This window comes from Pelmatolapia mariae, linkage group LG7 (genome assembly GCF_036321145.2).
Source record: "Pelmatolapia mariae isolate MD_Pm_ZW linkage group LG7, Pm_UMD_F_2, whole genome shotgun sequence".
Lineage (NCBI taxonomy): Eukaryota > Metazoa > Chordata > Actinopteri > Cichliformes > Cichlidae > Pelmatolapia > Pelmatolapia mariae.
The window spans coordinates 15,186,225-15,212,373 of record NC_086233.1 but is presented as its reverse complement, the minus strand read 5'-3'; the positions used below and the strand labels follow the sequence as shown (position 1 = coordinate 15,212,373).

Sequence of the window (26,149 nt, the reverse complement as noted above, 5' to 3'; positions counted from 1 at the left end):
CAGTGCGTTCACTGGGGTGTCAATGTGAGATAGAAAGTGCTAAGGTGAAGGAAAAATGTACTTGTATGAATGAATGAGGCTTAAAGCTCCATATAAGAACCAGATCATCAATCATTTGATCATCTGGACATGACGAAAAGGCCTAAGAATTCATTTCTGAGTTTCCCAAGATGAAAACACAGCAGAACACACAGGGCAGTAAATGCATCTTTTTTTCCTGATTTTATTTTGCACACTTTTTACTGTACAATCAATCTCAGACTTTTTTCTTATCTTTACAAAGTAAAAAAAAAAAACAGAATCTGTTTCAAAAAAATAAACTGTTGATTTTTAATATGTAGTTTAAATATTTTTGCATAAAGGAATACACATTAAAATGAGAACTCCAGTACAGTCTAGCTTTCTACTGATCTATATTATACCATGTAACACACTTGTTCCTTCACACGTTTCATAATACTATTATTAACACATGGAGATATATATATATGTATGTGTGGGACACATGAGGAGACACATGTCATGCTGTGTTTAGACAACGACCTGTAGAATTTCGACAGTGTTTGTGAGTTTGTGTTGGGGACAGTCTGACTTATTACGGCCTCCTTTCTCTGCTGCGCTCGTTTTGTCGCCGTGTTCGGGCTGGCCGCTCTGTTGGTGGCCAAATTCAAAGCTGATCCTGAGCTCTCCCACGTGACAGCGAGGGAGAACGTCTGGGATCCAGTCAATCACAAACGGGCAGGCCTCCTTCTGATCTGCTGCTCCTACTCGAGAAACAGCAGCGTAAACACGGCTGTGCAGGCTGACTTCAAGTGTTAAAGAAGAAAAACTAAAGAAAGAAAGAAAAGTCACTCACCGACTTTGAGGAAGGTGCGGAGCTCCATTGGTCGTATCGCCTGCGGCCGATCTGACTTGCATCCTTCCAGTGATTCCAACTCAGGTGGAGGCTCAGGGCAGCGAAAATGTGAGTACGAACCGTCTGCGTTTTTCACAAAACTCTGAGTGACCTCCAGCGGCAGCTGTTGGGCAAGACAAGAAGAAAGAGGTATGAAGTTGTAAGAAGAGGTCTGGGGTCTGCCAAAAAAACACTAATGAAGATCTTTCATGAAAGAAATGCTGTGTGATTTTTTTTTTTTTATTTATAGATGCGAGCGTTTACCTCAGGAGTGTCAAAGATGCGTTTGACCTGCATCAGATTGGTGATGTGCCAGGTGTACTTGGAGTAAGAGGTCTGAGGAAGTCCGTCATTTCTCACAAATGCTGACATTCACACAAATAAGACAGAGACAGAGAGAGAGACGTAACACATAAGTACGAATTTTTGGGCTTGTTTAGCTGGAAGTACCCAGATTCACAGGAGACATTCACAGTTACTGCAAAGGGTTACAAGAGGAGTAACGAGGCGATGAAGGCAGACTTACTGCACTTCATTTTTTGAGTATTTTCTTTTCTCTTTAATGATTTGTGAGATGATAAAAATGACCTCCATTGGCTTGAAACTTAAAACCATTTGTGAGGTTTTTGCGTGGCTGTGTTACGATGGTTCATGAGTCACTAGTTTAATATCTGCCATTGTGCTGTAATTTGTAAGATTATCAAGTACTTTCTGGGTGATGAACCAGAACGTCGCTGACACAGTTTGCATCACAATTCACAGGTTACTGCCTGTAAAATGATAATTATGATCTTAAGCACAATTTGGGCAAAGACCCGTTACATAATAATTGTGTGCACCTAAATTTGGACATCACTCTGTTCTGAAGTAGCGAATCTTGTGACCTGTGAACACACGGACACCTCAACATGGGATAAGCTCATTGGTTCTTTTCCAGGATGAGCTACACAACGCTAGACTCGCATTACCTGGATGCTCAGCTGTGATGTTCTGATTTCAGAGCTCTGTCTTACTTAAAGCCTAATATGTTCCCACCTGTTGTGAAGTTAGGCAGTCTCCTCTTCTTGGATCCGAGCGACAGACGCTGCTGCAGAGCGTTGAAGAACTCCTGAGGAATGTGGTAGACCAGAGGCTCTGGCTTCCCTGATGGGGAAAAAAAAGAAACTGTTTTTTTCTGTGCGCAGTGAGAAATTTAAAGCCTGTCATGTTGCAGAAAGATGTACTGTGATCAAGTTCCATACCATAGTACCATATCACCCCAGTTGATCACTTAGCTCCCAGACTGCAAGCTTACTTGTGGTTCGTAGGAGATTTAAAGGTAGAATGGGAGAGCCTCCCCCATTTTACTTCTTCTCTCTGTTAAAAAGAAGTTCTTCCTCCCTACTGTCGCCAAATGCTTGCTCATTAGGGAGTTGTCTGATTTTTGGGGTTTTCTCTCTCTCTCTCTCTTACTGTAGGGTCTTTACCCAAAGTGCCTTTAATTGACTGTTGTTGTGACTTGGCGCTATATAACTAATAGTGAATTAAACTGTCGATGTAAACACAGTCGATGTAGAGAGTTTGTATGTTTTCACTGAATAAATTAAATAAAATGGGGGCCACTGAATGGCTACCCTGAGGTACCCCTGAGCAAAGTACCGTCCCTACACACTGCACTCCGGGCGCTGGATTGGCTGCCCACTGCTTCACTAGAGTGAATGGGTGAAATGCAGAGAGTAATTTTCCTATGGGGATAAATAAAGTATACATTATTATTATTAAATAAAATAAAAATTAATTAAATCATTTAATTTTGTTTTACAGCTCTGCAATAAGCAACTAGAAACTGATATTTTCATCAAAAGCAGAATAATATTTGTGTTTTGTTACTACAACTGTGTGCTCCCCAGCTCATCAATTTAAAATGTGTTAACAGCGCGTTTGCGCTGCCCCCTGGTGGTTAAATACAGCAAGTACAGCATATTTAACAATTAAACGAGTGAACCGTTCCAAATAAAGGTTCTTTGCATCACTAATTTTTAATAATCTGTTATGTTGTTCATGTTGATAACTTGGAAATACATTTTTGTTTTTGTGATTTGCTTCTTACTGATTTATGGTTTCACTGGATGTAAAGTAACTAAAACAGATATGAATTATGACCAAAAATGTGACAGCTGCAACAGAAGAGCAACATGGAAGACCTGGCGCAATTATTGGTCAAAAAAGTGAAAGGAGTATGAAAGTGTTTATTAAGTGTTGGCTAAAGTTTCATATAATGAGATACTATCTCACTGTATCTGACCTGTATCTCATTGTACATCTGCATCCTGACAATAAAGGCATTCTATTCTACAAGCAAATGAATAAGAAGTCTCTGTGAGCCAAAAACTCAGGCTTCAGTCTGCTCCAAACACTATGTTTAAAGAACTTTTTTCTACTCATGGCTCGGTATGATGTCAAACAAGAGGATATTTTCTATGTTAAAGTCTCCATTGGACCACCAGAGACAGGTGACACTACTCTCAAAGACGCAAGATTTCATGGCCTTATTTGTTGAAAATACTTTCGTTTTAGTGCTTGAACCGTTAACGCGTTGTTTCAACTTTACCGTCACACTGGTAGTGCATGGCCAGGTGGATCCTCTCTGTGACACTCGCCAGCCACTGATGGAAGCCCATCGTCACCGTATGCTCATCCACGGCCTGAGTGCTCCCTGAGACATACAAATATTTAGTCTTCAAATCAGATTAAAAAAGAATCTAGACATTTTCCTGAACTAAATGTTAGAATATGCTACAACTGTTATAATATCTCCTGTGTTCTTTTTGAACAGTGGATCAGGGTAAGTGCTGCAAGATTAGATAGATGAAATGACAACCACAGAGAGAGACGTCTGAGGAGATGTAAGGTTCTTTAACAGACACACACAAGAGAGGGGGAAAGGCTCCAGTGGTGAGACAAGGCAAGGAGGTAGCACCTGGAGCCTTCGGCCCACCAGCACCAGGGGCTCTCCTGTGACCAGCTTTCCTTGGGCAAGAGGCAGACACTCCCTCCTTCCCCACCCCAGAGAGAGAAGCCACTGAGAGGGTTTCACAGGGGCAGCAGGAAATGACAGAGAAAGATAAGACAGGAAGAGAAGTGAGGACAACAGCAGATTTAGAGCAACATCGATGAGCACAATGCTTTGTGCTCAGTTTTTCAGAAAGAATTACGATCAAACCACCAGAGACAGATTCATCCAGGTGAAGCTTCTTGGCTCTGGGATGAGAGCCGACGGGTTCAGCCTGCTGCAGAGGTTTCTCACAGGGACTGATTGTTCTACCCGAAACTTTTTGCTGCAAGCCTGAAAGGAAAACCACAAGGAGAGGGACATGCTAAGACATGTGATCAAGCATGAAGGAACAGTTGCATTTGTGGCCAAGAGTAAAGCCGTAAGCTGGTCTGTAGTGCTTTTTATACATCTAGATTGTTTTGGTGCTAGAAACCCAGTCTTGGAGATATCGGCTGTAGAGACATCTGCTTTCTCTTGACTATGTTTAAGTTAAATGGCACTTGGTAAAAAAAAGCATAATGAGGGGCTTTTTCTTGTGATAGAGTGACACAACCATGCCATGCTCAAAGTCTTCTCCCATTCTGATGCCCAGTTTGAATGTCATCAAGTCACCTTCGCTGAGTCACTGCCATGTGATTGGCTGATCAGATAGTTTGTGTTATAGAGCAGTTGAACAGGTGTACTTCTGAACAACTGAAATATATGGATATTTCTTCAGTACTACAAGTCGAGCCTTCTGGTTTCATTACATTCAAGAAAGGCAGACATACCCACAGCTCAGGGCAACTCACACCAAAACGATCAGGATTGATTTAAATTGGTTTAATTGGGTTTTTTTAAACAGTATTCCTCTGCAGCCCTCCAAAAGGACAGGTTATTATCACGAATGTATGTATGTATGTATGTATCTTTTTGCTTGTTGAGAAGTTTCATAAATAAATGGATTCAGTACTGTTGTCTGACAACACTTGAGTACTAATGTAATCCCAGTCTGCTGCCAGGTTCTTTCGAAACTGGTTGAAATCAGCTGGGTTGCCGTACCGCTGGAGGCGTAGCTGAGGAAAGCTGAAAACTCTGAGGCCAGCTTCTCGTCGCTTGCAAATGCACACACGCAGGCGAAGAAGTGAAGGCAGGGCTGCAAAGTGAAAGAGCTGGGAGGCGGCTGAGAGCCGCCTGCTCCGTCCACGCCGGCTTTATTTCTTCTCGTGTTAACCTGGCAGGCACAGTGAAAAACGCTTCTCTCGCTCTTCAAAGCCTCTGATGACGGCCCCCCTGCGCCTACAGTCAGATGCAGCAGCCCCAGTGGATGGTGCGAGTCCGTGTGACACTTCACCACCAGCGTGTCTTTAGAAACGCGCTGCACCAGGGGCCCCGGAGACTCTGTGGCCAGCCGCCACAGCTCTTCTTTGACTTGATCTGAGGCCTTCAAACCCTCCAGGACTGAACTTTTGAACGTCAGTGGGGTGGCACGGCTGCGACACTCTATGGCTTGTTTGATGTGGACACAGAGGCTCTCGGAGGACTGTTTGGCTGCAGGTGACTCGCCCTGATTCGATCTTTGACCCTGTTTGCAGGAAGGCAAAAAGCAGCGGCCCAGGTTGATGCGGGTGAGCAGGGTGGGGCCATCCCCAGTGGCGATCGCAGTATCCGTGGGAACAAGTTCCACAAAGCCACACTGTGTACCTGTGACTCCTCTTCCCCTGTGACATACCGAGAACACCTGCACACCTCCGCCTGAGCCACTGCCCAGTACCCCTTGTCCCTCCTGCTCTTTCGCACCTCTCACCTCACTGTCGATTATAACTTTAACCACCTCCACAGCACATTTCCTGCTGCTTCTGCCCGTGGATGAAGCATTCCGGAGGGACACCCCACAGGCCTTGTTCTTGCAGCTGAGCCCACGGGTGCCGTTGTAGACCCCACACTGAGGACACTTGCGAATACCCCGCAGGGTGGCCCTTCCCAGGTTGGAGAGGAAGGCAGGAGTTGCGGCTGAGGACTTTCTGCTGTCTCTCTGTTTTGCTGCCAGGTTGGCCTGACTGGTTAGAGTCTGTGGAGTGGGGGTTGACAGGACGCTTGAAAAGGAGCAAACTTCAGTTTCCATTGTTTTTAGGAAGACATGAAGGGATTCAAGCCTTAAAAAAATTTAAAAAGAGGGAAAATAAAATATACACGTGCATTAAGAATAAAGGGAGCTGTGACTAAATGTTACCAGTAAAACAGTCTATTTTTGATTTATAATAGTATGAAACTTTAATTGAAATAACACTCAGCCTTATTCATTCTACTATCGTTTCATTGCTTTTTTTTAAAGTGCTTTATCATATTTCTGTTTAACCGCTACAGCACCTCTCTATAAACAAACCTCCTATCTTACATATGGTCTTTACGTGTGTGAATGTCCAAACTACCTATAATCTGCCTCTTTTGGTCAAATCCAGCTCAACTCAAACCTCCAAAACCGTCTCGACCGTCGCCATTGCTCCTTACATCCCGACACCCGCATTGCGCCTGTAACGACACTCCCTATTGGCCGGAGACGATCACGTGGTGTAGAAAGGCGGGGACAGAGCGGTTCACTAGAGCTCAGGGCTCTGGGAGGGGACGGCCTCTATAAGGAGCATTGGCTCATGGGGGCTGTAGTTATTTTGAACTGTCGGGTGGACGTCTGTGACGCTTGTGTTGATGAGGCTTTTTAAGTTGTTTTCTTGATCATGTTGGTTTTCACATGAAATTAAAGGGCGCCAAATATTTATTAAGGTCCACTTAAAAATATATAGCAAGTGTGCGTTTTAACGTATATTTTATTTTGTTGTATAGCTTTTTTTTATATATATATATATATATATATATAATTTTTTTAATTGGTCTGACAAAAAAGCCAAGGGAGTTTACATGTGTTTCCCATGTGGCTTGCAGTTAGTGGGGTTTGGTAACTTGGGGATTCAAAATTGCCCATAGGGATGAGTGCAAAAGTACACTGATCAGGCATTACATTATGACCACTGACAGGTGAGGTGAATAAGACTGATTATGTATTCATTCATTATTAGAGGGCAAGTGAACTTTTTGTCCTCAAATTTTTATGGGCTAGAAGCAGAAAAAAGTGGAGATATCATCTGAATTTCAGGAGCCGGACCACTCCTCCTTCACGCCCCGTCTGGGCTCAGGCTATAAAAGCCCCCCTTCACCAATACCTGCTGTTCCCACCCTTCCCCCCCATTTATCCTCTCTTCTCCTCTCTTCCTTTCCTTCATTCACTTCTCATTAGTACATGGGGATCTGTCCGGCCCGGGAGCCATCGCCAGTCCCCTTCAAGGCCTTCCCCAAACCGCAGCACCAGTTCATACTTCCTCATCCCTCATCGCCCATCGTTACCGAGAATGTGGTCCCAGATACTGAAATGGGCAAGTGTCAGGATCTGAGCGAGTTTGACAAGGGCCAAATTGTGATGACTGTAGACGACTGGGTTAGAACGTCTTAAAAACTGCAACTCTCGTGGAGTATTCCAGGTCTGCAGTGGTCAGTATGTATCAAAAGGGCTCCAAGGAACAGTGAACCAGCGACAGGGTCGTTGGTAAACAAAGCTCGCTCATACACGTGTTGTGTATCTATATAAGATCCCATAGTTGACAGTGCACGATAGAGCACAAAAGAAGACATGAAATCTAAAGAATCGTCTGTAAACCTCTGAGACAGGACTGTATCGAGGCACAGATCTGGGGAATAGTACAGAAACACTTCTGAAGTGACTGCTTAGTAAAAGGCACATGATAGTTCATCTGGAGTTCAACAAAAGATACCTGAAGTGCTCTCAGATAAGAAACAAAATTCTCCAGTCCGATGAAACACAGATTGCAGTCTTTGGCCTGAATGCCAAGCATCATGTCTGGAGTGAACCAGGCACCACTCATCACATGGTCAATTCCATCCCTACAATGAAGCATGGTGGCAGTAGCATCAGGCTGTGGGGATGTTTTTTGTCAGCAGGAATTGGGATACTAGTTGGGGTTGTGGGAACTACTCCGGTGCAGACAGGTGAAGGTTCATCTTCTAACAGAATAACGACCTTAATCACACAGTCAAGATAACAAAGGTGTGGATTCCTGATCACTGTGAATGAACTTGAGTGAACCAACCAGAGCCCAAACCTGAACCCGATTAAACATCTCTGGAGAGATCTGAAGATGGCTCAACATCCAACCTGATGGAGCTCAAAATGTTCTGCAAAAAAGACTGGGAGAAACTGCCCAAAAACAGGTGTGCCAAACTTGTAGCATCATCCTTTAATAGACTTGTTAGGCTGCTTGTTTTTTGTTTTCTTTAATTTGGGCAATTTTTAATAAATTTGAAAGAATTTCAAGCAAACATGTTTCACTTTGCCATTGTAAGGTATGTGTAGAACGCAAAATTTAATTTGATCCATTTTGGAATAAATATGTAACATGACAAAATGTGGAACAAGTGAAGCGCTGCGGATACCTTTTGGATTGTATTGGACTGAGATCTGGTGACTGTGGAGGCTGTGTAAATACAGTGAACTCATTGTCACATAGAGAAACCAGTTTGAGATGATTTGAGCTTGACATGGTGCACCATCCTGCTTGAAGCTACCATCAGAAGATAGGCATACATTGTGATGTTGAAGTGATGGACATGATCAGCAAAAATACTAGAGACAGTTTTGGTGAGCCTGTGTAAATTATAGCCTCAGTTTGTTAGCTGACAGGAGTGGCACATGGTGTGGTCTTCTGCTGCTGTAATCCATATACTTCCAAGACTCTGTTGCAAATTCAGATACGTTCTTCTGCAAACCTTGATTGTAACATGGGGTTATTTGAGTTATTGTTGCCCTCCTGTCAGCTCAGAGCAGTCTGACCATTCTCTTCTGACCTCTGTCACCGACATTATAGAGAACTGCCACTCCCTGGGTACCAGATTCCTTCTCAGACCCTTCTCTGTAAACCCTAGCAGTGGTTGTGTGAGAAAATCCCCAGTAGTTCAGCAGTTTCTGATATTCTCAGATCCACCCATCTCCCACAATGAGGCCATGTTCAAAATCACTTAAAATCACCATTTTCCCTTCATTCTGAGGCTTAGTTTGATTTTGATCTTGGTTGTCCTGACCACATCTGCATGCCTTAATGCACTGGATTGCTGCCATTTCATTGGGTTTGTTAGATATTTGCATTAACAAGCACAATTAACAAGGGGCTTGTGAGTGTATGCCCCCACTGGCCTATTTGTACCACTCTAGTGACATCTTAAAATTAATCTGCCTCTCCTGCAGCAAGTTGTAACAAGACTACAAATAATGTTCCCCATTTCAGGCTCCACCTGCTGTATAGCATAGATGCAAACAGCATAAATGTGATCCGTTTTAAGTATCAGCACTTTAATGGGACAACAGACCAAAAAAATCTAATTAAAATCACAAAGCATGTTACTGGAGCTTTAACAGAACTTGCTTTGGGTTGGAATAATTCTTAGGCACTGCCTACTCTGATGATTTAATGAAAGGTAGGTCACTGATAAGGCAGCACAGCAAGGTTTTTTTTTTCCCCCGATTGTGTTTAAATGACTGGGGTCACAGTAAACAAAATCTAATCCTTATGAAGTTGCTTCTGTACCCAAAAACAAACTGTCAGGTAGCGGGAAAACAAAATAAGTTAAGAACTATAAGTTTAAAGGCTTTTCCAGCGTGTCCACCAAGCATGTGAAAGATTGAAATGCTGCACCGCCTCTCCAACACGCCTTAGTCATTGCTGCTACTCATTTATGGAATCCACTTCCCCAACCAGGAGAGCAAGCACACTTCCTTAATCATCATGTTGTCTTTATACAGATTCAGTACAGTTGAACAGACTGTTTTGTTATTTACATAAAACAGACTTCCAAATGAAATCACAAATAAACTGGAATGCAAAACAAAACAAACAAAAAAACCCTCTAATGTTTCAAATTTTGTGACAACTTAAGTATTTGTGCAATATTTGTCTGCCTATAAGTAAGATAAGAGTGGCAGTAATCCCTGCATTTTATTTGAGATCATCTAATTTAAAAAATAAAAGTTGACAGTTGACAGCCACTTCATGTTTTAGAAAGAAAACAGAAGATTTTGCGCATCACATGATTAGATGGTGTCACTTCAACATTTCTTTATAAGACAGAGTCCTGAAATGAAACACAAAAAGGCAAAAGCTCTTTTTACAATAACAGCATTTTAAATTTGCTCAACAAAAAGAAAAAAAAGAAATGGCAGTTCATCTATTAGATTTGTAGCAAAAAAGGGGAAAAAAGAAAAGATGGCATAGTCCTTTCGGTTTCAGGGGAAGATGACCAGGGTATCGTCTTGTGTGTAAAAGCATCAGTTCATGCACACACGTAAGCACACACACATTTCTTAATCCACAGATGGGATTCTCTGCCCAGTCCTGTCCGGGATAACAAGTGAAGTAGCGCTCAAATTTACTTTGATTTTTTTGTTGTTGTTCTTTTTTTTGTTTGCATCCGCATCCTTCCCTCAACCTGCCGGCTCCTTCTACTCAGTGATATCCTACATTTCACAGAATGACTTGACAACACCCTGAGAACTTGCTCGGACTTGTGTTTTACTTTAGCAACCGGCTGACAGACGGACAGTGACATCGAGCTCCAACTGAAATAAAACTAAAAAAAAACACAAAACAAAACCCCGTACCCTTATTCAAGACACATCTTGTAGCTTGTGTTGCAATTATGCCAACTATTGAGTTTGTCACCTCTTTCGCCCTGGACAATCGTTGAATATTGGTATAAAATCCTGCCCTTGCTCTTTGGCTCTTGGGGGCTGAAAACAAACATTAAAGCAGCTGTTTGAATAGAAATCTAATTCAAGAAACAGGTTCCTTTTAAACTAAACTGTGGCTGAGCTCAAAATATCGTAGGAGAATTTACATTTGGCCAGTAGTACACCAAACAATAAAATGGGCCCAGGAATGCAAGGTGCATTAGCGATAGCTTTAACTGTGTTAAAGTGTGACTAATTATCTTTACACTTGCACATTTGGGCGGTGAGTGAAGTTTGGGGCTGGTATGGTTGATAAAATGGCGTACCAGCTTCACTAACAAAGTAATTTGGTGAGGTGACAGACAGAGCACTTCTACTGCACTCCTTCCCCAGCAGAGTATCATCCTTGTGGCCTCAGAGGCTTAGAGGGAGACGGACGCTGTGATCAGTGAGTGTGATAGCCAGCAGTACCCATGCCAGCCTGGTTGGTTAGCACCGTCCCGTTGACTCCTTGCCCAGCCTCCACCATGCCTCCATTGCTCATGGCACCCACACCTGTCCATCCAGCACCAGCATGTAAATGACTGCAACAGCACACAAAAACAGAACAATTAGAAAAAATGCAAAATACTGACAACTGCTTGTGCTACCCCTCAGCCTCCTAGCAGAAACACCTATGATATCAACTTCAAAATCCTATCATGTCTTGTTCTTAAGTTCTTGTATTCACGAGATTTTCAGAAAACTTATTTTGACCTTGAGGTCAAGGTCACCGAGGTTCTAACTCATCAAAGATTTTTAGTAGATGCATCTATGGTATCAATTCCAAAAGCCTAGGTGACTGCCTTCTTGAGTTATCGCAGTCGCAAACTTAGGTGTCCAAGTCGCCCACCTACCCAGCGGGTTGACGACAATAGCAAATCAACCTTTTATGGCTAAGGGGTAAAAACAAATGCAGCCAAGTAAGACATGAACCAGAGTAAAGATGCACTGATCAGATATCAGCCCAATCCTCATATCACTAGTTTGGGTATTGGTTATTATTCTAATAGTAGACCACTAGTTCCAAGCAGGAAATAAGGTAGCAAATTATATGTTGATCCTGCTGCTGTCTTACACATTTAAAATAAACTAATTAATTAATACTGACAGCTGTCAGTGCTACCACTGAGCCTAGTAAATGCAACTACAGCATAAATCTGAGGGCTAAAGCACTGACTACAGCTTATTTTTGGTGCATTTACTAGCTGCTGGTATCAGACTGATGCTCCATATCAGCAGAAAATAGCTTTAAAGCTTTACTCATGTCTAGTTTCAATTAGAACTTCCTTTGCACATTATTTGAGCTGTTCAGATTCCATCAGATGCAGGGATTTCAATGTATGAATTCCAACATGGGTTATTAAAAGGAATACAAGTTATTCTTATGCCAGCATTTTTCAATACTTTAACAGTATCTGAAATGAATTAAATGTGGACTTGCACTGCTCTGCATGTAGCCAAGAAAAACAAAGACAGACTAAAGTCAGACGACAATACCCCATCAGCCTTTTATGAGTGAGGGACTACACTAATACACAGTATAAAATATGGATGTAGCTTCCAGGTCAGAAGAGTGAATGAGCCTTAAAGTTGCATTCTTTTTAGCAGGAGATGCTGCTGCAGCAAAAACACTTGTGGTCGTATAAAAGCCTAAAAGGGGAAAACAGCCCCTGTCCAGACCTCTGCAAGTACTTTCCTGATGGGTTTGTGGATTCAGTCACTTATTTTTGCTCATGCAGAATAAAACCCTAAGTCAATTTTCGTAATTCCAAGTTTCAGAAAGGATAATTACCCAGCGTGCATGTTAACTAGCTAACAACTTGTGAAACTACACTCTCATTGTGTAACAATGTCTAATCCATCCCTTGTTTGTCATTTTTGATTTAAAATACCAAGATGGCAACGACAGAACTGCTCAGCAGTTGCAGCCTGAGGCTTCATAACAGGACATACCAAACCAGTGGGTGACAACATCCATATTTCTCACTGTCTTTAACTTTACTTCTGTCTTAAGCAGCCTACTGTTACCTAGGCTTCAATGATGCACTGTGCGTTGTAAAGGCTGGTAGAAATCCTAAAGTATCAAGACAACATGAAAAATGTTTAATTCACTGTAATGTAAATAACAGCCCCTGACACAGAAAAGAAACAAGGCTGAGGTGAACAACCTGCTCACTTCTTTTGACTGTAATCATCTTTGGTACTTACTTGTAGCCCTGCTGATCCCAAGTCTGTCCATAGACGCTGTAGCTCGGCACCTGCCACCCATTGGGCACATACTGGCCAATCTGCTGTGTGTTACTGTACCACTGGCCCCACTGACTGTAGGGCTGCGCTGCGAAGCTCACTGTGTTCTGCTGACATGCAGAGTTATATTTTAGGAGGCAGACTATCACATTGCATCAAAATCACTCACAAGTACAGTCAGTCTCTCATTTGAATGAGTGGGTGTCATTGTAGTCGATCTGTAATACATTCAGAATAAAATCTTAAAAGGTTCATACCTGTGCCATCTGTACCTGCTGTATGGGACCCTGGACCATGTCTGTAGTTTCTTTACCCCAGTAACACTTAACAACATAGCCCTCTATGGAAGTGCCATTGACAGAAACAATAGCATGAGCTGCGGCCTCATGGGAGTTGAACCTGCACAAAAAAAACAAACAAAAAGAAAAAAAGCGCAGGCATTAGATTGGATAATATTAAGACACCCTAAACTAGGTGTGTTTGACAATTTAGACTTAGAAAGCATAACAACAAGACAACTTGCCTCACAAATGAATAGCCTTTCTCCGGGAAAACTCTGATTTCCATTATTTGCCCAAAAGGCGAGAAGGTCTGTCTCATAATTTGTTCTATGAACAGGAAAAACAGTTTTAATGTTGAATGTGTGGGCAGTGCTTGCAGCCCTGCAGCACAGAGGTAAACTGTGACTCACCTGTGAGTCCTGTTGTCACTCCTCCGCAGTAGACTGTGCAGTTGCTGGGGCTTGACTGGTTCACCACCTCATCAAAAGATAGCTGCTTGGTATTGGTTGCTAAAATGAGAAAAGAGAAAGACAAGGTTTCTTTTTTAATTAGTTTTGTTATCAAAATGTTTTCTTGCAGCATATTTGCTTTGGGCTAGTTTCTTTTTAATTGCATTTATATTCATTTTGAAACAGAACAAACAGAACACAAACCTGCTCCAACTTTTTTTATTAGCCAAACACAGGAGGAACAAATCTGAACATTTAGTAATTTTATATTCTCGGGTCCAGAAAGTCTTTTTTTTTTTTTTTAGGGACTGTTGAAAAATATGCTTAGCAGCAACTTTAATTAAAAGACAAACAAACCAAAAAACCAAAAACAAACATGATTCCTATTGAGCAGTAAATAAGACCTGGAGTATGTTTGCACTGTTTGCACCAGAATACCCCTCCCCCAACCCTTGTTAAAAATAGTAGTAGTAAATAAAAAATAAAATACGGATGCCATTTCAGTATCATGCAAATATTTATTGTTTCCCATATTTAGACAAGTCAAGTGTTGCTTTATCAATAAGCTATGGACAGTTTTACAAGAGCACTTCTATTTGCTGAATGCCTCTCATTTTGTCACACTGCTAGCTGCAGCACTGGCACACCCACTATGAGTGCTCTTCTTATTACCTTCTTGTGCATGTCCGCACGGCTTCCCTGACTCCTATTTTCAGGTTGCATCTGCATGCAGGAACTCATAAGGGATGATCATACATTCAAGAAGTTATTAAACTATATTTACACACTGCCTATTATTATGTAATGAGCTACAACCAGAAGCAGGTGGTGGTAATAAAAGTACAAGCTTTTACCAACCATTAAAAAACAAAAACAGAAGTACACCGGACGTATGTAGTGCGGGGACACTACACAATATCATACAAAACCACACATATGGTCTGTTTGGTCTGACACGCACAACTTAACTCTTCAGCTGAAAACTGCTGGTTTGAAGCTGGAGACTAGTGCTGAATCTCCATAAGAAACATGTTTCTGGTTAAAATAGAAACTGATGTCTGAGGTGGTGACACAGGTAAGTGCAAGCAGTGAGAAAGGGGCTTTAGGGAGCAATTTAAAAATAGCAGCTATATTGAAAAGCAGTCCAGAGATGCACAAGAGGATTTACTTCAAGAGAAAAAAGAAGGGAAAGAGAAAAGAAAATCTCCCAAATCTTCATTCTCACTCACTTTCACTTGTAGTTTTTGGAGCAGGCTTCCTTGTAGCCCAGTTAGTCCTGATCTGCCTCCCTCCCAACCACTGTCCTCCCATCTGCTGAATGGCGTTCTCTGCATCCTGATTACACAAAGCAAGCACAGAAGAAAAAAAAACAAAAAAACAAAACACAGGACACTTGTAAACATTACCAAATACAATATGGAAATCCTGTCTCTGACTTAAGTGAAAAATCAGAACCTGTTTCTGACTCCTCTAACACGGTCATAATTTACACACTTACCCACTTGTTGAAGAAGGAGACAAAGCCATAGCCTTTAGATTTACCTGTGGCCATGTCTTTCACCACCCGACAGTCCCTGCAAACAAATGAAACTCGGTCAAAACAAGCAGCTTGAAAGACTCAGACCTATAAAGAATATATTTTAACAGAATATTACCAAATATTGAACATGTAAAGCTAGCATTTGCAGCACATTAAATCATTTTCCTACAAGAGTCAGAGCCAACCAGTGTTCACCTGCCCTGATTCATATGGTTTCCAAAAATAAAAATGTATCAAGTGATGGTCCAGCACTAGAACTACTGAGGAATGGGCCTCACATTTTCAGCAATAGATTCCAGCCTATTTCCATGATGCTTTCCTCCTTATGAAAGCACCAGCAGATCTGGTTAGATTAGTGCGGGTTTACAACTATTAAGGTAGTGTTTGCTAATACCTACAATGGCCTTTACACCATATCTATTAATTCATTTCACAAACCAGTGGAAGTCAGACTGAGTGACACAGAAGCACTGGTTACTAGCACATTCTCGGTTGTGCTGTTTTCAGCTCACAAATTTCCAGAAACTATATATCACAAGAACACACTTACGATATTTTTCCAAATGGAGCAAAAGCTGCTTTTATGTCATCTGTGGTGATTTCAGGACTTAGATCTCCAACAAAGACATGGAAGTGACCTTAAAAAAAAACACAAAACAAAAAACATAACACAGTAAAACACAATTTTCATTTATTTATTGACCAATGTTCCCTGTTTAAAAAGCTAAGACGACCCCAGAGAATACTGTGCAACCACATCACCAGTTTTACTCACTGCTTGTGTCTTTCTTTTGACTGGTTGGTGTAGTAGCCCAGTTGACCTTGACTTCCTGCAAGAGAGAAAGATGCAGAAAGCGAGGAAGAGGACAAAGGTGAGACATGTAGCGTGCTTGTGGAAGGAAGGAAGGTTGTTTTTCTGTGATTAGAGGCTTTTTCACACACCACTTTTACTTAGGCCACATTTTGTGATTGAGAACTTTTTTTATATAAATAAGATGATCTCTGTATGTCACATTTGGGTTCTTAAAGCACCAACACAAACTGATTTATCCATTGCCATTTAATTTTATACACCTTTGCAGTAATTAATACACAGTAAAAATACAGTGGCGTACACAGAGGGATATCAAGATTTCACCTTCATAATCAGGAACATTTCACTCTCAGTCTAGTAAAAATTTGGAGCAAAACTGTAGGAAGTAAGGTCCAAATAACAAGGGACTTACAAACAAGTGATTTTTACGAACTTGTTATACTCCTCAAATGGTCCTTCAATACCTGTTGAGGATAAAATATTTTCAACTGAATGTATTTTTCTTGGAAGTAGCTCTTATGTGGATTCTATGTGGAAATAAGTTTGCAAAAGAACACACAGCAGTAAAGATGTAGGGGGACAGAAGAGCATCAATCAAAGGAGATCAGAGAATGTTACATGTTGCATGATTACACAGCAGGGCCACGGTAAATTAATTCATACACAGATGGAAACTCACTTAAGGAACATCGGCATTTAAAAACAGGCACAGCATGGAGCATGAAATGACAGTAAAAAGCAGCACTGTGTTTAAACCCACTCACATACTGGATTTCACTTTCTATGTCAGACACTGTACTGTAACCTACAGAGCCCCTGAAATACCATATGGTGACGTTTACGAAAAATAATTAAAAAAAACAAACCCAAGTTTTCATTAAAATAAAATAAATACATAAATAAATGTATTTATTAGCCAGGAATTTCTATACCTTGTATATACGAGACACATTTAATGTTATGGGACTTCAGGAGTTCTGTAATAATTCAATACAGCTGGAAAAAAAAATAAATAAATAAAACACTGTATTTAAAGCTTCAGTGACCACATTTATGCACTTTCTTCCTTTTTGTGATTTTCTAGTCTAAGGTTAAAATTCTAACGCTTCCATTCTATATATGTGCCATAACTATGGCATTCAATTAAATTGTTACTGGCCTTGAACTAGAATGAAAACTTCACCCAACAGTGTGTTCAGACCAAATGTGAAGTAAAGATAAATATAAACATTGTGGAAGCTACACATTTGTGTCAAACAAAGGCAAAGACATTAGTTACAAAATTTCTAAACTCTGGCACCAACTTTGCTTTATGCTCCATCACCAAAGTATCAGCTGTTGTTTCCCCTGATTACACTAATTAGCAGAAATGGGGGATAAGCTTAAAGTCACAACACAATTTGAGTCAGTCAGAGCTTTAAGATTTGCCTTCGAGACAAAAAAAAAGAGAGAGAGAGAGAGAGAACAGGACTTGAAGTAAAGTAAGAGAAGTGACTCTACTTCCTGGTGAGGTCTGAAATATGTTTCTGTGAACTGCATATAGCTGACAGTGAAATGTTGGACACTTTATTCATGTGAGTAAAGTCAGGAAAACCTCTGCATCGTGTTTGGTCTGAACAAACAATAGGTGGCAGCTCTAGAACATAATTGACACATCAACTGTTGTCCCACTAAAATTTGATTGATAGATTTTCTCATTTTTCAATCATTTTCATTTCATCTGTGAAAAATAATTGAAATTAAAAATAAATATTTATTTAAACAAATTAATAAGCTAACTGGTAAAATTACTAAAAACAAATTAACAAAAAGGTCATATCTTTGATGTCTGTATCAACAAAATATCGAATTGAATATTATTTAACTTTCTGAGAATCACTGAACAAAATACTCTAACACTGTTAATCTACCACAGTGAAAAGAATATGCTATTAAGTCATTTTTGCATCTAATTTCTTTGGTTTGCATGATTTGCAGTCACTTCTTGATGTGCAGCTACTGATTTGAGTTAATTCCACACAACCAACAGAGCAGCAAACACACAAAACCAAAAGCCCACACTGTTGAGAACCAAGACTACATATTTTTAGGATTCATAAAGTTCACAATAGTAAGATTACACAGATCAGTGCTTAGTGTTCTCACCCTGGTCATTTCAGACTGTGCACAGAAGAATGGTTTGCACAGGGGAATTAAACAAATTAAGTGAAGTGGAGCAGGAACAGGGCAGTGTGATAAGGTTTAACAAGATACAAGTTTCTCCAGACGCTTCATTTCAAATTGTGCCCACCCAGCCTTGACCTAGTTGACTCACCCAGGAGATACGATAGCTTACCTTACCCAGAATTTTCCGACCATTCATGGCTGCGATTGTGGCAGTGGCATGTCTATGCTCATAAAACTCCACAAAGCAGTACGGATCGTGACCTGCTGTCTGGGTTGGAGAGGAAACACATAAGTTATGTTACTGTGAGCAATATGAAAGCTTGAATAATTATGGTGACGTCATTGTTAAGCATTAAATTGGGAGGATGCAACACCAATGCAAAATGGAAAAAAAAAGGATGGACATTACAAGAGTCAAGCAAGTAGCTAAACCAGATTGCAAGGGCTGAAAGGAAAATGAGAAGAAAAAGAGTTACGGAAAATAAAAAAAAAAACAAAAAACAAACTCACATCTACTATCATTTTGCAGCTTTTGCAGGGTCCGATTTGGCCAAACAACTCCAAGATGAGTGCCTCGGTCACATCCCGGGACAGATTTCCCACATACCTAGATGCACAAAAACAAACAACAGACGGGAGACAGTCAGTGCTGGTTAGTTTTTCAAAGTAGCCACCGATGGCTGGTGCAGATGATCTAACAGGGCAACAGGGTTTCCCTTCTCTAAAAGTTAAAAATTGTTAAAATATTAGCCCAGAGAAACATCTTTCCTAATCCATTTTTATCCTAACTCCAGAAAATGTTTGAAGCATCACGTCAGGACACTGTAAGAAGTTGTTGTTTCCCATTTTTAGCACATTCATATCAGCCTCACCCTCATTACTGGAAATCCTTTATTTCGTTTTAGATAAGGGAGGTTTCTGGGTAGACTGTGCAGGGGGCCAGACACATCATAACAACTTGATAGATGTGAATTCGCTGGACCATTACATGTGTAATTCCTAGACCAGAACAACTCAGCAAATCACAACCACATACCACGCATTCATCCAATCCAACTGTATAGGACATATGCACTATCGTATGCCCCTCCTTTGGGTAAGGTCTAGAAAATTTCAGACGGGTGGAGGTGATTGCTTTCTTGTAATTTCTTGGAAAAGATAAAAATAACAAGGCGGTACACGTTTCCATAAGATGGCAAAGCAGCTGACTTGATCATGTTTTCATAAAATACAATCACTGTTTATATTCTGTGTTGGGATAAATATTCAGTTAAAATATTGCCACAAGCTAAAATGACAAATAATTATTATGAAATTAAATTTCTCTACTATGAAAGCATTCCAAATCAAATACACTTCAAAATACTGGTGTTTTATTGGTATGATATCTTGGATTAACGCTGTAGCCCAACAAGGTTCAATTTAAAGCTTTTTACACACTGGAAGATGGTTTAATCTCTAAAATTATATCATACTTAATGAGCTGATAAAAGGGTTTGAATTTTGAGAAAAATTATTTGAAATCTTAATCGACTTCTTGCTGTTTTTTTAAAAACATATTTTACTTAATTACTTAATATTTTACTTAATGACTTAATTAAGATGACGACTTACAGATTAAACAATAAACTGAAAGAAAAAAAACAGAAAATAAAAAAAACAATATCAGCACCAGACACCACTACTAGTCCACTTGTAAGGCTCCATTAAATGCAAATCTGAACGCTATTTATGCTTAATGATTCAGTAATTATAGCATTTAAATGTCAGCCAAAGAGAAGGGAGGGGTTTAAATAAAGAAATATCAACCGTGTCTTTTAAATAGAACTGTTTTAAATAGAATTAATCTTCCCCAGGTAATAAAAATAACCCGTTTTCATAATCAAATCAACATTGGCTGACACCATGTTAACACTTATAGCAGCTGAAAGCATCAAACGCGCATATATATATATATATATATATATATATATATATATATAATGTGTGTGTGTGTGTGTGTGTAGTTTCCTGGCCTATACAATGGTGATTCTATCAGGGTGATGGCACGTCGAACTCCATTGAAAAGCCAGCTAGTTTAATGTACTTCTGCTTATTGCAACACTTAACTGCGCTATAGAGAAGTCTCTGGTACATTTAGCGAGTCTCCCCAAGTTACTACTTAAAGTGTCGTTCACTAAGCATACCAACAGTTATTTATTTTAGAAACAATTCAACTTTCACACCGTCTTATTCTCAGCAAGGAACGTGAACGGACGCGTTAATTTGAGATTTTTCTGGAACTAGCTAGCAGGCTAGCATTAACCAATGTGTCGACTATACCAGAGATAGACCGTTACCATGTGTTTAGATGTTATAAACGCGTTGTTATACTACGTTTAACAAAAGCTTACACAAGACATTCAACTGTTATTATATAGAGGGGAGCCTCCAATGTGCCTGTCCTAAAGAAACAACCGCTTCGAGACTAGAGTCAGCCCTGGAAACTGCCGCTGAGCATTACGTGACGAACACAAGCGGTTAGCTAACGATAAAGACATACACTTACAGGGTTTTGGGCTGGTCATCGTCCATTCTGTTTCAGTTGCTGGCCGAAAACAAGTCGCAACCCCGAGAGCAAATCCACGACTGTCGCGGGCAGCTGCCGGTGACACTGTCGAGTTATTTTATTGCGAACTGGTTTATCGCCGTTGTTAGCTCAAGAGTGAACAATGGGCAGCCGACAAAGATGGCGGAGCAACTGGAGGCCGACGCGAGACCCGCATGCGCAGTAGTTCAGCCTAAAGGCAACTTCTAGACAGGTTACAAAATAACCACAAGTGCAAATTAGATGACAAAACGCGCGCATGATTATTACACGAAAACATGTAAAAGCACGTGTAAATGTTTTTTTTCTTCCATAATATATGCATTACAAGTAGATCTCTAATCAATAAAATATATAAAAACCTGTGCGACTTTTAATAACTTCATTCAATCCCGCTGTTTTTTATATTCTCTTTTGTGTAAAGTAACTACACTGCACTTTGGGAAACGTGTATCTGAGAATTTATATTTAAGCTGTTTTGGAGTTCTCTTTTCTACATTTGACAGGCAAATATTAGGACATGCAATACATTACGATTTAAATTATGTATACACAGATGGATAAAGCTGATGAGCCATACTATAAACAAATGTGAAGGAGTTGTTTAAGCTAGGTTAAGAAAAGAGGTGACAATCAGTGAGCAGCAGTGGGGTACAGAGGGTGGTGCAGGACATGTGAGGACAATGAGACAGTGGAAGAGAAGAGTTACATCAGGGCTCGGCTCTGACTCCCCTCTTGTTTGCAGTGGTGATGGACAAGTTCACAGATGGGGTTTGGTAGGACTTGGCATGGACTATGATGTTTGCAGAGGACACTGAACTGTAGTGAGAGTAGAGAGCATGTGGAAGATAACCTAGAAAGGTGGAGGTATGCCCTGGAGAGAAAAGCAATGAATAAAGAGAAGAACAGCCAGACTGCTTTGAGCTGATTGGAGGATAGCAGTAAACCAAATAACCACTGAGTACAAGCAAGGTATGCAGAAGAGCATCTCTGAATTCACAACACGTTGAACACTGAAGCACATGGGATATCTGCTGCGACATTTAGATAGTAGGACCAGAATTTGGTGTAAACAAAAGAAAAATTCTACACATATTCCTAAAATGAGATTTGTTTTCCATTTTACTGATAGTTTGTGGCATAGAAAAACTGCAATACTTAAACAGCTTTTTGTAACATCCAACAAACATTATTGGCAAGCCTCCAAACACCATTTATAAAGCTATACATTTATACAGTATAGTGCAAGTTTCAGTTGTCACTCTTCTTACCAGTGTGTTATTTGTCTTTGGTAGGTTTTGTGTTTATTTCAGTTTCTTTTATTATTTTTTGTGGAAATTGAAATTTTGCTTATTGAAAATATCAGTGGAATCGGCCCTTCCACATGTGACCCGCTGTATAGCCACGTGAATCCAATCACAACAGAACCACCACACGTTTTCTAAAAAATTCAAGCTATTGTGATGTAAACAAAGTAAGAAACCTAATTTATTCTTAACTCTGATGCTTCAAGTACAACAATTATTTGTCAGTAATTTACTTACAATTAATGACAAATACATAAATTATATTTATCAGCATATACAAGTGTTTTTACAAAAAAACAAAAAGGAAAAAAGTCCCCTTATGTCTCATAGTTTCCATGCCTGTACTCTGATCGCACAGTCCAACACAGTGCAAACAGCAGGAGAAGCAGAGCTGAATCGGGCCTGTCCTCTCTGCTCTGACATGCCCTCATCTGGGGCAGATGCTGTGGTCACTGAGGAGTTTCTCCATCCTCTTTATCTTGCGCTTGTTCTTTGGCATGGGTTTGTCGTACATGCCATTCTTCAGCAGATGTTCCTTGCTATGATGGATCTGAGCGCCGTGCTGAAGCTGGAAGGAGCAGAGTGCTTTCAGGGGCTTGAGCAGAACCTGCACACGCACAGATGGGAATGGAAGGAGAGCGCGATAAAGAACACCACGCTCTGTGTTTTGACATAATTCATGATAATGAACCTATAAAGAATTACTGCCCAGCTTCTCACGCACTCTTATCTCCAAGCTACATTTTACCATCCTTTTACCCTTTTCATTTAGCCTACCCACTCATCACCCTCGTTTTAAGAAGGCAGCAGCAAAAAACTCATTTTATTCTAAAATATACTACTGTATACTACAGATTTTAGATATTTATTATACTACTATATAACTGTTTTGGTATTTTACCTCTTGGATCTCATCATTCCGCTCCAGGATCGACAGAGCGACAGCGGCACATTCCAGAGTAGACAGACAGATGTTGGAAGGTTGTGTGCGGATCACGTATTGGCTTGATAAAGTCCTATTGAGCTGCACCTGGTAAACGAAAGCAAAAGTGATCAGTAATCACAATGTTGATGTATGAAAAGCAATGAATTTTATGAAAGCTGTAATTCTTAAGGAATGCACAACACTGGCAGTTTTTCATTTAGTGCTTTCAGCGTTCATCTCTGACAGGTGTGAAGTTTCAAAGTTATGCTTTTGTCCATAAACACGTGACGTCAGAGCTGGAACATCTTCCAATGTTGGTTGTCAACATTACACACATTCAACTTAGAGGCGGACTGACACAGAATTTATGACACAGATTTATCTGATATCAGATATATGAGCTAATTTTTTCCCCCCTTTCAGACTTCTGTGTTTCATTTACTTGTTTACGTTTTCCCTCAGTCTGCCTGGATCAACTGATTTGTGTGTTTGTGGCGTTGTATTGACTAATCACGTTTGTGCACACCTGCATGTTATAGTTCTGTGTCAGTTGGACACACAAATCCAAATTTTCCACCCAATTCAGGCTTTAAGACCCTAGAAAGAAAAAAGGCTTAGCAACTGAGAGAACAGAGTTTATATTTTCTCCAACGTCCTTTAATGTGCGCACCTGTTTGGGCAGGTGGAAAAGGCTGTTTTTGAGGAACATGTTTTTGGCTTGGCTCCAGGTGCCGTCTATGATGATGACATTATGTTTCGCAGTGCCCACTTCTTGGTATTGCACCAACTCCTCAAGGTTCTCCGATTTAGGTCCTGGGTACAGAATCAGCGTTCTGCTGTCCCGACACACCGCAGCCAGCTCCGGGTGCCTGCACAGAAAATAAATGAAGGCAGAAAATAAAAATTTAAATATCACACATATTTAGCTACGCTCAATTAACGCATACTTACTTTTCCTCATTAAATCTCCTTCCAACTATGACATTGCATTTTCCTTGTGGCAAGCAAGCAGCAAGTAGAGGAACTGTGCGGAGTACTCGGCTCTCCTGCAAGAGATCGAAACCTTTAGTCTCTAATGTTAACCTTTTATAAAATGTGTGTTCATTACTGTCCCGAAAGCCGCGCATTATAGAGTCCACTGTCAGGAGCAAGACAGTAATCTGATTCCAAAGCATTCAAACACACCCGATGGCGATGTCAGGGTGATACACTAAGAAATGAGACACTGATGTTCTTTTTATTCATCCACTAACTCTCAACACAATATCAGTCTTGGTCTGGTGCAGATGTACATGAATGCATCTTTCTGGATATGGGTCAATATCAAAACTTGCCTTTAACTGAAATAAGTCAGCAAAACATGCGTGGAAATGGTGCGATGTAGAAATTGTTCTTTCAGATAGTTTGATTAATAAAATAAGCTATGGTTGTATCAGCTGATACTGGCATCAATGTATATGTTTGCCATCATTATCATTATTATTATTATTATTTATTTTACAGGAAACAGTTTTTCCAGCAGAGTAGACATCTGTACCATCATGCAGGATTTTAGATTAGCGAGGTAACTTAACTGGGAATTTTCCGTTTTAGTGCAAAGTACACCTCATGTCACTGTTTGTTTTGAGATCAGCTACTACACATACTATGTATAATCTGTAAATTATTTGTGTTATAAAAACCTATATAGATGCTGATAATCCTGCAGGTAGTTTAGTCAGTAAGTTTCATCCAGCTTGATCAATGCCTCCAGGAGGAGATAGGGAACATTCATAACAATCATTGTAGTAAGATTATTATAGTCCATAATGTTTGTCTCTACAATTAATACTTTTGGGTGTTTATTTTACTTAAATATTCATCAGCATTTTTAAATCAAATCAATCTTCAACAGCTACAGTCATCTTAGTGTAAAATTCCCTCTCTCTTTGTTACTTTATCAGCTTTTCTGCTGATTCAAGTTAAAGCCATGTCCTATAATAGTTTATTACTTATATCCTATTTTTGTCAGCCAGGTCTCAAAGTGAAACTCATGCAAGCTCAATTTGCTAGGCAAAAAATAACCCATAGAGGCTCAAATCAATGTGCAATACAAGCATACGACAATACAGCTAACACTACCACACAACATAAGGTTTAATCTAACAGATTTTAATAAATAATAACAGTGACTTTTGGGGGCTTTTGAAAAACTTTGAATAACATAGATGTATTTTTTGAAGCTTCACAAACGCTACATTTAAACAGATCAAGGACTCTGGGTCTTAAAACATGACTTCTGACTCACCTCTGCAGGATGCTGCACTACGTACAGACATGTGGAGACCTCCAGGGGTTGTGGTGGAAGAAAAGGACATAGACACACCTTCTGAGGGCGACTACATGGGAGGAAAGTTGAAGACGTGAGGCTGTGTTTTCCCAGTTACTTCCCAGCCTATAGCCCCCATCTGTGTGTGTTTCAGCTGGTCTTGAGCTTTCTGTAACGACACGGATCTGTTCCCTCATTAAAGCATGCCAGCTACGCGAGGAGACGGGAACATTCATACGCCGCCTGGGTCAACCAACTCGGCTAACTACTAGCATGAGCTGCTCTTTAATTCAACTCACCGGCAACGGAAACATGTCGGTCTTCTCTCGCCAGCCTCCACCGGAAGGGCAGCCAGATCCCCAAAAGCGTCAACCAACCCGTCCTCCATCGAGGAGCCGTCGCACATTTCTGGGCCGTTCTGTATCTCTTGAGTGACGGCGGGACACAGACTGGGAGCGCAGTCCATTGTGGAGTTAGCAACAAGCTAACCTGTGCGAGTACCCAAACACTGCGCCGTCTTCTGGTGTAGAAGTAGACCGACTAGAGAGAGAAGGCACAAGTGTTTCGTAGAGTTCACAGTGCGTATGAGAGTAAGGCTTTATATTTTGGGTATATACCTCGCCTCTACAATGGATGAAAAGAGATGGGTACACAATGCACATAACTGCTGGTGGCAAATAAAGATTCTCAGTAGGAAATGTTTATTACAGGAGAGTCCGAGGCTGAATTCGTCTATACAAAGTGTTTCTCTTCTTTTTCTTTTCCTCCCATCTCCTTTGGTATGC

At 40.5% G+C, this 26,149-nt stretch overlaps 3 protein-coding genes across 7 annotated transcripts; all 3 read right to left on the bottom strand.

The window, feature by feature from the left end:
* Positions 1 to 207: 207 nt before the first annotated feature.
* On the bottom strand, positions 208 to 6,434 carry lg7h2orf42 (linkage group 7 C2orf42 homolog). 3 transcript variants are annotated; one of them, XM_063478070.1, is made up of 9 exons: positions 6,341 to 6,434; positions 4,971 to 6,064; positions 4,101 to 4,220; positions 3,855 to 3,956; positions 3,486 to 3,590; positions 1,931 to 2,038; positions 1,160 to 1,260; positions 857 to 1,019; positions 208 to 764 (listed from the first exon to the last, which is right to left on the bottom strand). In XM_063478070.1, exons 2-9 carry the CDS (start codon positions 6,031 to 6,033, stop codon positions 532 to 534), a joined length of 1,995 nt encoding a protein of 664 aa, XP_063334140.1. In that variant the 5' UTR covers positions 6,034 to 6,064; positions 6,341 to 6,434; the 3' UTR covers positions 208 to 531. The 3 variants fall into 3 exon arrangements, with proteins under 3 accessions (XP_063334140.1, XP_063334139.1, XP_063334143.1); XM_063478069.1 differs by having other exon boundaries at positions 3,855 to 4,220; XM_063478073.1 differs by lacking the exon at positions 3,855 to 3,956.
* A 3,859-nt stretch (positions 6,435 to 10,293) lies between these two features.
* Positions 10,294 to 20,986, bottom strand: LOC134630627 (cytotoxic granule associated RNA binding protein TIA1-like). Of its 2 annotated transcripts, none has more exons than XM_063478067.1 (12): positions 20,786 to 20,986; positions 18,748 to 18,844; positions 18,407 to 18,505; positions 16,033 to 16,087; positions 15,808 to 15,895; positions 15,216 to 15,291; positions 14,947 to 15,052; positions 13,679 to 13,777; positions 13,511 to 13,595; positions 13,245 to 13,386; positions 12,949 to 13,097; positions 10,294 to 11,282 (listed from the first exon to the last, which is right to left on the bottom strand). In XM_063478067.1, the coding sequence occupies exons 1-12, from the start codon at positions 20,809 to 20,811 to the stop codon at positions 11,144 to 11,146; spliced, it is 1,161 nt and encodes a 386-aa protein (XP_063334137.1). In that variant the 5' UTR covers positions 20,812 to 20,986; the 3' UTR covers positions 10,294 to 11,143. The 2 variants fall into 2 exon arrangements, with proteins under 2 accessions (XP_063334137.1, XP_063334138.1); XM_063478068.1 differs by having other exon boundaries at positions 12,949 to 13,094.
* A 316-nt stretch (positions 20,987 to 21,302) lies between these two features.
* On the bottom strand, positions 21,303 to 25,893 carry dtwd2 (DTW domain containing 2). 2 transcript variants are annotated; one of them, XM_063480576.1, is made up of 6 exons: positions 25,664 to 25,893; positions 25,344 to 25,434; positions 24,008 to 24,102; positions 23,727 to 23,925; positions 23,033 to 23,161; positions 21,303 to 22,699 (listed from the first exon to the last, which is right to left on the bottom strand). In XM_063480576.1, exons 1-6 carry the CDS (start codon positions 25,828 to 25,830, stop codon positions 22,559 to 22,561), a joined length of 822 nt encoding a protein of 273 aa, XP_063336646.1. In that variant the 5' UTR covers positions 25,831 to 25,893; the 3' UTR covers positions 21,303 to 22,558. The 2 variants fall into 2 exon arrangements, with proteins under 2 accessions (XP_063336646.1, XP_063336645.1); XM_063480575.1 differs by having other exon boundaries at positions 21,303 to 22,738; positions 25,664 to 25,890.
* Between the last annotated feature and the right edge of the window lie 256 nt (positions 25,894 to 26,149).